The 14,222-nt window shown below is 38.9% G+C and overlaps 1 protein-coding gene across 1 annotated transcript in view; it reads right to left on the reverse strand.

Annotated features, from left to right (window-relative positions):
* The window catches only part of LOC127663030 (iron-sulfur clusters transporter ABCB7, mitochondrial), a 51,519-nt gene that overhangs the window by 17,934 nt on the left and 19,363 nt on the right, over positions 1 to 14,222 (reverse strand). The window contains exons 6-11 of the mRNA XM_052154423.1: positions 13,230 to 13,498; positions 13,046 to 13,134; positions 12,865 to 12,952; positions 5,942 to 6,116; positions 3,708 to 3,865; positions 2,367 to 2,530 (exon numbers count right to left, since the gene is read on the reverse strand). Coding sequence (XP_052010383.1) covers positions 2,367 to 2,530; positions 3,708 to 3,865; positions 5,942 to 6,116; positions 12,865 to 12,952; positions 13,046 to 13,134; positions 13,230 to 13,498 — 943 coding nt within the window. The remainder of the gene's footprint in view (positions 1 to 2,366; positions 2,531 to 3,707; positions 3,866 to 5,941; positions 6,117 to 12,864; positions 12,953 to 13,045; positions 13,135 to 13,229; positions 13,499 to 14,222) is intronic.

A 14,222-nucleotide genomic window follows, 5' to 3' on the forward strand; every position in this document is an offset into this window, starting at 1 on the left:
AACTTTGGTAACAGGGTCAAATAGTATACCTTGACCAAAGCGGTCAACATATACTTATCTTAACTGTACCAGCCATGCTGTAGAATATCTATTTCTATATCTATTAGGGGTGTAACAATTCACTCATCTCACAATTCGGTTCATGATAGTGAACTGACGGTTCGGTTCACGATTCTCTAAACCCACGGTTTTCAATTGGGAAGGCGCCAGAGTGTGTCAGGCGAGGAATGAAGATTAATGATAAATTCACTAAGTGAAATAAAGATACATAAATACAATTTTTTTTTTTAATTACTGGCTTAATGAGCCATCGTCCAGCTTAATAGACCATAGTTCTATGGTCTTCTAATACTGCTAAAAGTCATGAATGCATGCATGCATATCATGCGAGAGTGTATCCGTGTACCGGTTGGCAACCGTGCATCTCTCCGCTCGCATGAGGATTTCCTTCGCTGACAAAACTTGACGCATGCTCAAAACGTGTCCTATGCACTTGATAATGTTTTATAAAGCCTTATAGCGCTGTTTCTGTACATTTATCACCTCGTGTAAATTACTAGTTCAACATGATATTAGGTCGATGTGTTTTCATGTGTTTGTGACGAGTGCAGTTTCACAGAGACGGAGACTGGGTAATGTGAAGCCTGTCAATGGCCCAACCAAGGCATTAGGTATTTAGGCATTTTATTCCAGCAAATTTGAGAGAGTTAATTTTGACCCATTAATTTAAAGCTTCTTGTGATGTTGATAGGTGGGCTTCACTACATTTGTCTATGGCTGGGATGGTCAATGTTATAAAAATGAATTGTATCCCCAAATTCAATTATTCACTGCAGTCTCAACCACTACAAGTACCTCTTTCTTATTTTAAACAATTTTAGAATATCTAAGTTTTTATTTATTTGGAATGGTAAACGACCTCGGTTATATTTAAGTAAGTTACATAGACCAATTGACAAAGTAGGTTTAGGCCTCCCCAAAATGTAGTTTTATTACTATGCTTTTAATCTAGGAGCCCCTCCCTGGTACAACACTGAACAAGCGGTCCTTGCCCAAATTTACCATTGCAAAGTCTTTCTATTAAATTGCTTGGAGAAGAAAATATGCATTCCTTTATTTCACACTTACATCTTTACAGGTACAGGATTCCTGTGTGTTCAATTTTGATACTTACCTGATGTGGCTGAACCCTAAATTATGTATCAAATCCCCCTTTTGCTAGAAAGAAGGGATGGAGAGGGGTGTTGCTACACTTGGGGACCTTTAATGAAACGGAGCTTTGAGATCATTTGAAAATATAAGACAGAAATTTGGGATTTCTAGGTCTCAATTTTTCAGGTATTTACAGTTGCGCCATCTACTTGTTTTGGTGATAATAGCACCCTAGAGCTGCAGTCACCCTATGCATGGTGCTCACAGCCTTTGGAAAAGGGAATGAAGTGTCAGTGTATTGTTCTTCGTTGATTCAGAGTCTGGGTGATGGGGCCTTAACGGCTCTCACGAGGATATAGGAAAGAGATTTGAACTTGGTATTGAAGGATAGGGAGTTGGAAAGAATAATAAAAAAGTTAACACTATGCCAATACAAGGGGACTCCTTATTCAGTTTGAGATTTTGCATCGTTTCTACTGGACTCCATCTAGATTGTTTATACTTGGTTTAAAAGATACACCTACCAGCTGTCGATGTCAGAGTTGGAGGATGGAGACATAGCCCATGCTTTGTGGTTCAGCGCTAAGGGTTAAGAGTCCAGAATATAATCTGTGAGGTTTTAGATACTCAAATTTCATTCTGCTATGTACATTGGGTGATGGGGTGGTTATTCAAGTAGGCTTGGTCCAAACTAGTGTAATGATTGGCAGACAGATCATTCTTAGAGGATGGAAGTCAATTGGCACTCCCTCGTTTCAAGAATGGTTCGACGAATTGGGCAGGGTGGCAGAATTCGAAAAGATGTCATATAAACATCTTAGCAGATTAGATGCATATAAGAAATGGGACAAATACATGACCATTCTGGAAGGCTCTTGGTTAGGCCCATGCAGATAGAAACCTTTGTTTTTCTTTTTTTCCTCGTGTTTGTATGTGTATGCACAGGCTTGGATCATGGGAATGTTTGTTGAGGGTTGGGGACTGGGAGGCGCATATATATAAAAACACACACATACACACATATATATGAACCGCAACGTATCATGCGACGATAAACTATTACACCCCTACTATCCATCCATCACTCTAAAGGACATGATATTTGTGCCTTTATTGCTTTAAAGTAAAGTAATGGGAATCTAATGTGTCATACGTTCGGTGAAAACTGAAGGTAATACAACATACGGTGTATGCATAACAAAATAAACTCTTACCCAGATCCACTGCCGCCAACAATAGCCACCTTTTTCCCAGCAGGAACTTCAAAAGAAACCCCATTAAGCACCTTTTGTCCCTCCAAGTACTCAAAATACACATCTTCAAACCTGATGGTGGCTTCCTGGGGTGTAATGAGCAATGGAGAGGCCATTTCTTTCTCCTTAAGGACACAAAGGAAAATATTTTTTCTAGATTTACTAGAGGAAAATGTTTTAATGCTGCAGTGTGTAGTTTCTGAGCCACTAGCATCGCCAAACAGAATTGCAAGACTAATTAAATAATTAAAACCGTTTTGAAACAGGTTTCCAGAACGCTGTTCCTCTGTCATTGGTTGCCCGAACAGATCCCTCCCCAATCTCATGCAACTGGTTGAGCCAAGGTTGCTATGTCGGGATGCTCAAATTAACAGAGCAAGCAGAGCTTTTCTAGTAAATCAGCCTCCGAATGGCTTAATTATAGTTGTCAAGCTGCAAGAGGAAAAAGTATTTTAACAACCCCAAAAATGTAAACGACAAGTGAAAAACTCATCCATGCTGATTTCCCAAGAATTGTTTTTGCACAACGCCATGGACGAGAGAAAAATCTACTTTTCCCTATTCTCAAACAACAGATTATAATTGTAAAACAATGGCACTCTGGATGTTTACACTAATTCTGCATAGACACATTATTTGAGAAATTAATTTAAGGTCTTGCAATAATGGCTTGATGGGCAGTACTGTCACTCAGAGTGGCACGGAGAAAACCATTACTGATTGCTGCGAACAATCGGACAGAATTTATTCACATTAATTACAGGCTGCATTCAAAATCAGCTAAACCAAGAATGAAAATTAACAACCGCCAATGCATTTCATCCCCTCCTCAACTGACGCTCTAAAAAAAAGACATGAAATACTCAAATGTGTTATACTACGACAAATAACATGCGATATTGCTTTGATTAGAACGATTCAAATCCAAAAGAAAAAGAGGAAGCTCTTGGATAAAAAAAATCAATACAAATCTGCTTAAAAAGCATTTCTTTTCCCCTTAAAGCCAATGTAATTTTTCAATATTTCAGTACTTTATCCTATCTATTCCTGTTTAATATGCAGAGACCATAAGCATTAACTTATATAACTACAAGTAAGCCCTTTGATTGATTGATTTCTCAAAAACGGTCGTTCTATGGCTTGAGCATTTCGACCAGCCCAACACCTTTTTTTGCGATTCGATTCATTGATGCTAATGGTGCAGAAATTACACACTTAAGCTTTAACGTAACTCTCTATTTTATTATACAGTAGTAGGCGTAGTAATGCAACAAAACAAGCTGCAGTGAAAGTCTAACAGACCTTAATCTTGGTGTCCACACTAAGAAGGGTGAAGAGTGTGTTCATGTCTATGAGGGCCTGTCTGGTCTCTCTGTACACAGTGCCCAGGAAGTTGAGTGGCATAGAGAGCTGGAACAGCAGTCCGTTCACCATAACTAAATCTCCCACTGTCATCGTTCCTATAGGGGGAAAAAAAGCTAACTTTAAAGCTCGAGGCAAGGATAATTTATGGAAACCAAAATGCAAAACTTGATTGTAAAATCTTTATGATTATGACATCACAACCATGAACTCATTAACATATGACCACCAACATAATATACCGTTTTTGTGAAAAAGTATTTGCCCCCCCTTAGTTAATAAATCCCCAAATCTATGAAACTGCATTCATTATGGGGTTCAGCTGGACTAGACACATCGAGGCCTGAGTCGAATGCCAAGGTTGAAATAAATTCCAGAATTATGAGAAAAAAGGTGATTGAAATAGCTTTGTAACCCTTCCCAGACTGATGTATTTCAAAGTCTCTGGGACTCAGAAAGAACCACAGTGAGCACCATTATCTCCAATTGGAGAAACCTTTGCACAGTAGTGAACCTTTCCAGAAGTGGCCGACCTTCCAAAATTCCTCCAAGAGCACAGCGACGACTCATCCAGGATGTCACAAAAAAGCCAAGGACAACGTCAAAGGAACAGCAGGCCTCTCTTGCATCAATAGATGTCACTGTTCATGACTCCACTATCAGAAAGACACTGGGCAAAAATGCCATCCATGGAAGAGTGGCGAGGTGAAAACCGCTACTAACCCAGAAGAACATTAAGGCTCGTCTTAATTTTGCCAAAACACACCTTGATGATCCTCAAACCTTTTGGGAGAATGTTCTGTGGACGGATGAGTCGAAAGTGGAACTGTTTGGAAGACAGGGGTCCCGTTACATCTGGCATAAATCAAACACAGAAATCCACAAAAAGAACATCATATCTACGGTCAAGCATGGTGGTGGTAGTGTGATGTGTGGGGATGCTTTGCAGCTTCAGGGCCAGAGCGAATTGCAATAATTGAGGGAAACATGAATTCTGCTTTCTACCACAAAATCTGGAGAATGTCTGGTCATCAGTCCGTGAGTTGAAGCTCAACTGGATTATGCACAAGACAGTGATCCAAAGCACAGGAGTAAGTCCACCTCTGAATGGCTCAAAAGAAGCTAAATTACAGTTTTGGAGTGGCCTAGTCAAAGTCCTGACTTGAACCCGATTGATATGCTGTGGCAGGACCTTAAACGGGCAGTTCATGCTTGAAAACCCTCCAATGTGGCTGAACTAAAGCAGTTCTGCAAAGAAGAGAGGGTCAAAATTCCACCTCAGTGTTGTGAAAGTCCGACTTCCAGTTATCGGAAGCGTTTGGTTGCAGCTGTTGCTGCTTAAAGGTGGCATACAAAAATACACAAAAACAGATGAAATCAGGATGGGGGCAAATACTTTTCCACAGCACTGTATTAACATCTATTCCGTATTCAGCAACTTGGCATGGGTGTTGTTACATATTAGCCAATCACACCAGAGGTCATTTATATAGATCATTCTTACAGAAGCAAAACAGTCTGTTTTAACTCTAAAGCCAAAGTATACTTCAGTTTTGATGTGAACGCTCAGCCTTTCAAAGTATAATTCAGTTGTCTGCATGCATTCGCAGGTGGTTGGCACATGCACGCTACGACTACTATCATATACTGGACTATAAAGATACATAAAGATGTCTTTATATTCCTTCAGACTCGAGTTATAAAATGCAGGTATCTTAGGACCTCTTCAAACAAGCGCTCTTGACGAACACATTCACTGTTATCGTTTTCACCTTAGTCTCCTGATGTTTATCAGTGAGTATTATCTTCTAGGGCTTCTTTGTGACAGCAACTGCTAAACTGTGAGTGTTTCCACCTTGTGAACCCACTTAATAGTGCAAACAATTCCAGGTGCATGAACATTCTGTGTGTTCAGAGTACGCACGGGTTAGAAAAATCGTGCTGCACATGGTCAGTGCTCGAGAACTCTACTGATGACGAGATTTGCGTCACTAGTCCTGTGCGCAGACGCCTAGCATTCACGTCTGACCGTAGTATACTTTGGGTTTTAGGGTCAGAGAGAGGGTGGAAAATGTAAAACAAAATGACAGTTTTTGCCGCAAGAAACACTGACCAACATTATGTGGACTATGAGGCAAAAAAAATAATAAATGAGCATATCACTGATTTTTCACCTGCCATTATGCCTTTGCTTGCGAGCACCATGACAGCGGTGAGACCGACACTGAAGATGGCGCTCTGACCAAAGTTTAGCATGGCAAGAGTAGAGGTAGTCTTCAGAGACGACGATTCGTACACCTTCAGAAAACCATCATACTGCTCAGCCTCATACTTCTCATTGTTGAAATACTGAAATAGAAAGAGACAGAGAAGACCTCGTATGAATAGAACACAAACGGACCGGTTTACAACATGAAGTACAATGAAAGACACACTTTCCACCAGTTTGACTGATTTTGTATAATTGCCTTCAACTGAACTAAACATAAAGCCCCTTTACAAAAAAAGTGCCATAATAAAAGATATATCAGATGGTAATACCATGGCACTTGGATACACTACCAGTCAAAAGTTTGGACACACTCATTCTTCATAGACAGCAACAGTGCCCTGCCCATTTATTCAGCGTCATGGTTCCGGAAGTATTTTTCCCCATACTTTTTATCCATAGGATTGACATAAAATCCTCCATAAAAGAGTTCTAAGCCATGAACCGAACCAAACCAACCAGCTCCGAGGTGAATCGCAACATCACAAACTTTGTTTTGATGGCAAAATGTATTTGAAAATTGGACAAAAAGACAAAGGTACAAGGCTGTGTACTTACCGTCTTTCACAAGGGTACAGACTACAATCCCATGAAGCATTGGGAATTACGTAATTGATTAAACAATGGGAATATATACTACTGATATTAGGTTGTCGATTATAAGTATAGAAACAATATATTTTAAGTTTATTGCAAAATATTCAGATATGTACACTTAGATAAGTAGTTTAAAGGTAAAGGGAGACCCTCACAGTGCAACGTGGGAGTGGGCGGTCGCTCAGAGGCAAATATTGCAGGCTTCGTTGGCCACGGTTTTCTGATTGGTGAACCTTTCTCTGCTGGACCATGGGTAATGTAGTTGTTTACCAGGAATTCAAACACACAATTTAAATGATAAAGTTGAAATAACGCTGACAGATGGCTTCAACAGAAGTATATACCATCGATAAACAGCCTCGGAGCTCAACCTTGAATATTCTGTCTTGAAATGTTCATAAGTTATTGTTGAAAATCAATGAATCTATGGAAAACTTTTAAACGGACTTTTACTTCTGGAACCAGACGTTATTTACAGCAGCGCCATCTTTGATTTTTTATGAGAATGACAATGAGGCTTTGAGGAATGTACGGTCTCTTCAATGGACTGGTACTACAATTTAAAGTGTTTTTGTATCAATTCGTGGTCAAAACTTTGAATCTTTCCAAGAACATTCAATAGACCAAAAACATGAGTTGAGAAACTCTGATGGTATCTAGGAGCTTTATACTGTGTGTGCCATTGAAGATACAGTAAGTCTATCCATCACATCATCGTTTTCATTACTGTTAAAAAAGAAATCAAAGATGGCGCTACTGTGAATAAGGTCTATTATTAATTTAATTCCATGATTAAATTGCGATTTTAATTGCGATTTTGGCAAATGTTTTTCCTTATTCTCACATTGGACTTTCAAAAATACATTTAAGAGTTCAAAATTACATTTTAGTAGAGAAAGAATTGTCTTGAGCATTGGTTTTTTCATTGTGCCTTTATGTTATGCTTTATTCACGATTTCTCTTCTGAACTATTGATGGTACCATTTTTGTGCACTGCATTCTGATCATCATCTCATCAGTGTGCAAAAGAGCAGAACCACAATTTAATACGAATCACATCATTCTGAGTGAAATAGAAACAAATATAACTGCATCTGGCTACCATTTCGAATTGCATATGCTCATGTTGAGATTTGATTGTGATTAACTGTGCAGCCCTAATAGTAATCCAAACTATTAAATAACACAAATGCAAGTATGAAAAACGATTTTAAAAGTACTCGCCATACTTTGTCTAAATTCCATCTCTGCACATCGGTTTTCATTCTCTCAAGCAACTTCATGAGGTGCATGCCGAGATGATTTTTAAAAAGTATTAAAGCAGTTCCCATGTATGCCGGAAACCAATTATTTTTCGCTCAAACTCATCCATTTATAAAGACATGTTTTTAATGAGCTTTTATTTTTGTATTTGGAGGCTACAATTATGCACAATTTATACCTTTAGGTCAAAAGGCAGTGTGGCTCAGTGGTTGAGGCTCAGGGTTACTGACCAGAAGGTTGGGGTTTCAAGCCCCAGCACCACCAAGATGCCACTGTTGGGCCCTTGAGCAAGGCACTTAACTCCAGGTTGCTCCGGGGGATTGTCCTGTAATAAGTGCACTGTAAGTCGCTTTGGATAAAAGCGTCTGCCAAATGCATAAATGTAAAAGGTCTTTATAACCATACTAAAAATAAAATCAATCAAGAGTGTACAAACTTTTGACTGGTAGTGTGTACAAAAGTACTAAATAAATAGCATCTTCAAATACTGTGCCATTTACACGGTAACTCAAGGAACAACACATTATACCATACAAAAGTGCATTTATTCTAATTACTAGTTTATAAGTTGTGACAATAAGCATGTAAACAATCTTTGACGCATGTTCTAGTGATGCTTCAATGAGGTATCCAGATGTCACAAAGCTACTACTGCATCACAACATCACCACCTGAGTAAACCAAATGATAATGCTTTCAACGGCTCAGACTCTTCAGCAGGGAGAATGATAGGAGAGAAGACAGCGGCACAGAGAGCAGTACAGCTCAGAAATAGAAGTGCGCCACAATTAATTAGCTCTACAATGTGACACACAGCGGTGAGGCGATAAACAGCTACACTTAGGCTCTGATTGGATGTGGAGGACAGTGAGATTAAAAGCACCAGAGTTAACGAGAGAGAGATATGATTGGAAAATGAACCAAACAACATGATAAACAATAACCAATGCAATTTTTTTTTAGCATTACCATTTATAGCAACAAACCTCCGTTGCAGACATATATCTTGGTGAAGCGTAAAATGTATACACCACAAGTGTCACCAAATGGCATCACAAAAACAACGGCTTCCCAAACACTGCAAATGATCAGACAAACAAGATAGTTTAGCAATAATAGACTTGTATTAAAGGCTTGTTTTGAAGGGATTGGCTCTACTGATGTTGGCGCGTATTCAGGAGTTGCGGTTATAGCAGCATCTCATACTTAAATCAAATGTATATTTAAATAAACGTCTTGCTTTTTGCACCCACGGTAGAAAAACACGTTTTATTGGAATGTGTATAGTTCCACATCGAACTGATTTTAGGTCAGGTACTAGGCACACAAAATGATATTTCGATATTTTCAGCAAATTGACGATATTCGATATATGTCTCGATAATTTTGTTTTTGCTCTGTAATAGCACGTGTTTTGTTTTTTTAATCAGAGGAACCATCATTTAATCTAAACAGCCATTGTAGCCATGTAGCACTAATATTTCAAAAATGTTGAAGGCATGTTTCCCCAAAGTTTTTCACTAAATTAACTCAAGGGAGAGTAAAATGTAATAATTTTCAATGAATTGCACATTTATACTTCTATTCAGCATTCATTCATATATGGAAGCTTATTATAAATTACATTTTTTTTTAAAAACGTGTTGCATATGCAAGTGATTTTCTTATATCGATCTTGGGATTTAAAGGGGTAATGAAATGGAACATTTCCCTTGATATTTAGACATATAAGAGGTAACTGTACTATAAAAACATACTGTAAATTTCAGAACTCAAAAGTCTAAAGAGAGCATATATAGTACTCAATTGAAACATCTCATTTTGAAAACTGTGTGTTCGTGACGTCACAAGACATTGCTCAGATGTATTTACATGCCCCACATGTCATCGCCCACTTGGCCCCGCCCACAGCTCATATCGTAAACCAAGATACGTTTTTGTGGATATAACATGCATTACACACACTTCTTTGACCGTTGTCATGTTTATAGTGCCACTTTGAAAAGATGCAGTGTCAAGTCACAATTCATAAAAGGACTATTTTCGGCTTCATTCAGCAGCTACAGTGGATATAAAAAGTCTACACACCCCTTTTAAAATGCCAGGTTTTTGTGATGTAAAAGAATGAGACAACGATAAATCATGTCAGAACTTTTTCCATTTTTAATGTGACCTATAATGTGAACAATTCAATTGAAAAACAAACTGAAATCTTCGTGGGGCATGGTGGTGGCAGCGTCATGCTTTGAGGCTGTTTTTCTTCAGCTGGAACCGGGCCTTGGTCAGGGTGGAGGCAATTATGAACAGTTCAAAATACCAGGAAAGTTTGGCACAAAACCTTCAGGCATCCGTTAGAAAGCTGAAGATGAAGAGGAAGTTCACCTTTCAGCACGACAACGACCCAAAGCACACATCCAAATCCACAAAAGCATGGCTTCACCAGAAGAAGATTAATGTTTTGGAATGGCCCAGCCAGAGCCCAGACCTGAATCCTATTTAACATCTGTGGGGTGATCTGAAGAGGGCTGTGCACAGGAGATGTCCTCGCAATCTGACAGATTTGGAGCGCTTTTGCAAAGAAGAGAGGGGAAATATTGCCACGTCAAGATGTGCCATGCTAATAGACTCCTATCCAAAAAGACTGAGTGCTGTAATAAAATCAAAAGGTGCTTCAACATAGTATTAGTTTAAGGATGTGCACACTTATGCAACCAGGTTATTGTGAGTTTTTTGTTGTTTTTTTCAGTTTGTTTTTCAATTGAATTGTTCACGTTATAGGTCACATTAAAGGTGGAAAAAGTTCTGACATGATTTATCTTTGTCTCATTCTTTTACATCACAAGAACCTGCCATTTTAACAGGGGTGTGTAGACTTTTTTTTATATCCAATGTATGCTGTCATGCTGTTCTTATTTAAATTGTTGGTGTAAGTAAACAAGCACTAGCTGGACATCATTAACCATTTGAATGCATTTCTGATGATCTGTGCATCATGTTTCATCGTGCTATGTAGTGGTTGACCGATGTATCGCATCGGCCGATATTCTGACTTTTTTAATTAATCGCATCAGCGGATACATTTGTTGTTTGAGGGCGGCGAAAAAATTATAATAAATCGCCTGCTTCCATGTGAAGCGACTGAGTCATGTAAACAACCAGTTATGGTTCATTTTGTTGTAATGTGCCATCGTGTTACTACAATAACAGACCGGTGCGCAACACAGTCATTTAAACGGTCCGCATATCAGAGCCACAGCAGACGCGTTTGAGCTCATAACATTAAAGTGCTCGCCTGTTTCATTCTCCATCTCTCTTCTCAACAGTTCCCTGTAACTTTTAACTGTCTTGTCTATTGACAAAGGCAAATATCAAAAAAAGTTATAGATATAGATATGTATAGATATCTGCATAATATACCATCTGAAAATATGCAGATATCTTGTTTAAACAGATGTAATAAACCAACCTCACAAAACTTGAGCAGATGATCCAGCATCCTGTGGAGGGCTCAAATATCTTCCTCTAAATCACGTATTCTATCAGCCTCTTCTCAGCACTTCCCTGTCACTTTTAACTTAATTATAAAAAGGCAAATATCAATAAAACTTCTATTATATACCGTTTGCAATTCACAAACCTCACGAAAATTCTGCGTTTTCTTCCCGTCGAGCGCTCATCTAATAGCTTCCTCTGAAGCACGTATACTATCAGCCAGAATACAAACTTCAGGATCAGGAACAAAAGTTCCTCTGATTCACAAATCATGATGGTCAGTGGTCACAATATTTTATATGTCATGACGGTTTGATAGTTATAGTGCTGATGTGCTTGAGTTAAGTTTTAAATATTCTGATGCAATGTGTTGGGTGTTAACCCTGAAAGATAGTTTTATATTGTTGTGGAGAGCTTGTGTATTCTCTTCGAATTGATTTTCAAATATGGCTGAATTTGAGGGGCAGCACGATGTTAGCCAATCAGAACAGTGGGCGTTTACATTGACGTTTAAAGGAGCCACTGAGGCCAAAACCAAGCGTTTGAGTCAGAAGGCCAGAAACAGGTTAGAAAATGGTAATTTATTACTAAACTATGACAGTTTTGGTGAAAAAAAAAACTGTACAGATTTTATCAGTGGACCTCAGGAAAGATAATAAAATTATTAAAAAAAATAGCATTTCATGATCCCTTTAAGAAACCGTATTGATGATTGCAATGTATCGGAGAATCGTTTGACTATGACATTAGCAAACATCTAGCAATGCCCTAGAAACCTCCCAGAACACCATACAATGGCAGGTTTTGCATGGGACAAGCACATCAGAAAATATTAAATGTAGTTGCTAATGCATTATTTACAGTAAAATATATTTGATATAAGTATAAACTCAGCTCCTGAATAGTTGTGCAGGAAACACTGGCACACAGAAAGAGACACAACATCTTGTTACGATTGTCTCAGCACCTCTCAAACTCTCCTGGACGGTTATGACATTCAGAATATTCCATTAGACACCATCAAACTCAGCACAGACTTGTGTGCCAATTATTAAAGGAAGTGAAAAGTACAACGGGTTGTTGCACCAGTGAGACGAGTCTACTGCTGTCAGGAAGTGTGTGTGTAAGAGACAGAGAGAGACATATGTGATGTGTATGAGCGAGTGTGATGTGTATAAGTCTTGTGTGTGAGCAAGTGTAACGGATTTGGAGTGGGTGGATATCACATTAGGTATGCACACTAGCTTAAAGTCATACTAAACCCATGTGCATTGACACCGGTGACAGGGAATAAAGCCCTGCATAAATAAATCTGCTCTTAACAAAAACACTAAACAGAATGAAGCTGAAGGGGAAACATGACGGCTGAAACACAAGCTGAACACTGATGGGGTTCGTCTCAAGCGGTTCGTTCAAATCAAAGATTGCTATAGGCAAATAATGACAGTAATGACAGCAGTCTATTGTGTAACCTACCTTAACAGTTTCATAATTGAGAAGAGAGTCTATCGCAGCATTTCCAGCTTCATTATCAGCTTTATTCATCTCGATCCTGAACTGCGTCCTGACCAGAGACACATACAAAATATTAAGAGATATCAATGTAGCTTTTAAGACAAATAACAATTATTGTGATAGGACAGAAGTCATACTATACCTCCATTGTGTAACAGCGATTGTGAATGCGGTGTACGCCGATAGCGTTCCCAGAGTGACCAGCGCAAACTGACCCCCACATTTATAATACTGCAGAGGAACGATAAAACAGCTCTTAGACACTGAAAGTAAATAGTAAAATGTAGTCATCTAGTTCTATATACAGTATATTAAGGTTGACTCACCAAAATGCCGCAGACCAGAAGCATCTCAAACAGAGTGGGCCCCAGGTTAAAGACCAGCGCGCTGAGAACAAAGCTGATTCCTCGTGTCCCGCGGTCGATGGCCTTTGACAACGCTCCTGTCTGTCTGCTCAGGTGGAATCCAAGATCCAGGTTATGAAGATGGAGGAAGACGTTCTTAGCAATTCTTCTGATAGAGCTCTGAGCCACTTTCCCAAACACAGCATTCCTCAGCTCATTGAAGAGTGCTGAGCCAGCCCGGGACACGCCATCTAAACATAAAATAAATAAATTAAAAACCTGTTTTAATGATTATCTCTGCCCATCTTTTCAAAACATTGATGACAGTGGATTGTTTTTCACATATAAGCTTAATAAGGACCCAAAAGTATTATAGAAGTAGTCCATGTGTCATATTACAAGCCCTCTGAAGACATACTATAGGTTTTGGTGAGAAAGAACCAGAATATTTAAGCAATTTTTCAGTCCATTGCATGTTCTGAGTGCATTCAGAGAAGTGCATTTAAAGCAGCCATTTTTTAGTTGCCACTGCATTGAAAAGACACACCGCCATTTTCATTGAAACTTCTATTTTTGTGCTTCACATAAGAAAACAAGTTCTATGGGTTTGGAACAACATGAGGGTGAATAAATGACAGAACATTCATTTTCGGGTAAACTATCCCTTTAAGGCAATTGTTGCATGTTGTTGCCCCATAGACTTCCATTGCAAGTGTGTGACTGTCAACGCACTTTAAATGTTATTATTCAACCTGGAACATTCCTCTAATCACAGTTTCCGACGCGGGAAAAGCAACTGTAGTACCACACAAGACTGCATGACAACAGTGACTTCCTCCTCTTCACTTAAAGAGATCCTGAATCTCATTAACCATCACACCTAGGTGCAGATTAAACCCCTCTTGACCTACCGTACTTACGGCTTTCCATCATTAACATCGTCTAGTTAACAAAAGCCTTTTTAGTGTTTGTGGC

Source organism: Xyrauchen texanus, chromosome 23, assembly GCF_025860055.1.
Source record: "Xyrauchen texanus isolate HMW12.3.18 chromosome 23, RBS_HiC_50CHRs, whole genome shotgun sequence".
NCBI lineage: Eukaryota > Metazoa > Chordata > Actinopteri > Cypriniformes > Catostomidae > Xyrauchen > Xyrauchen texanus.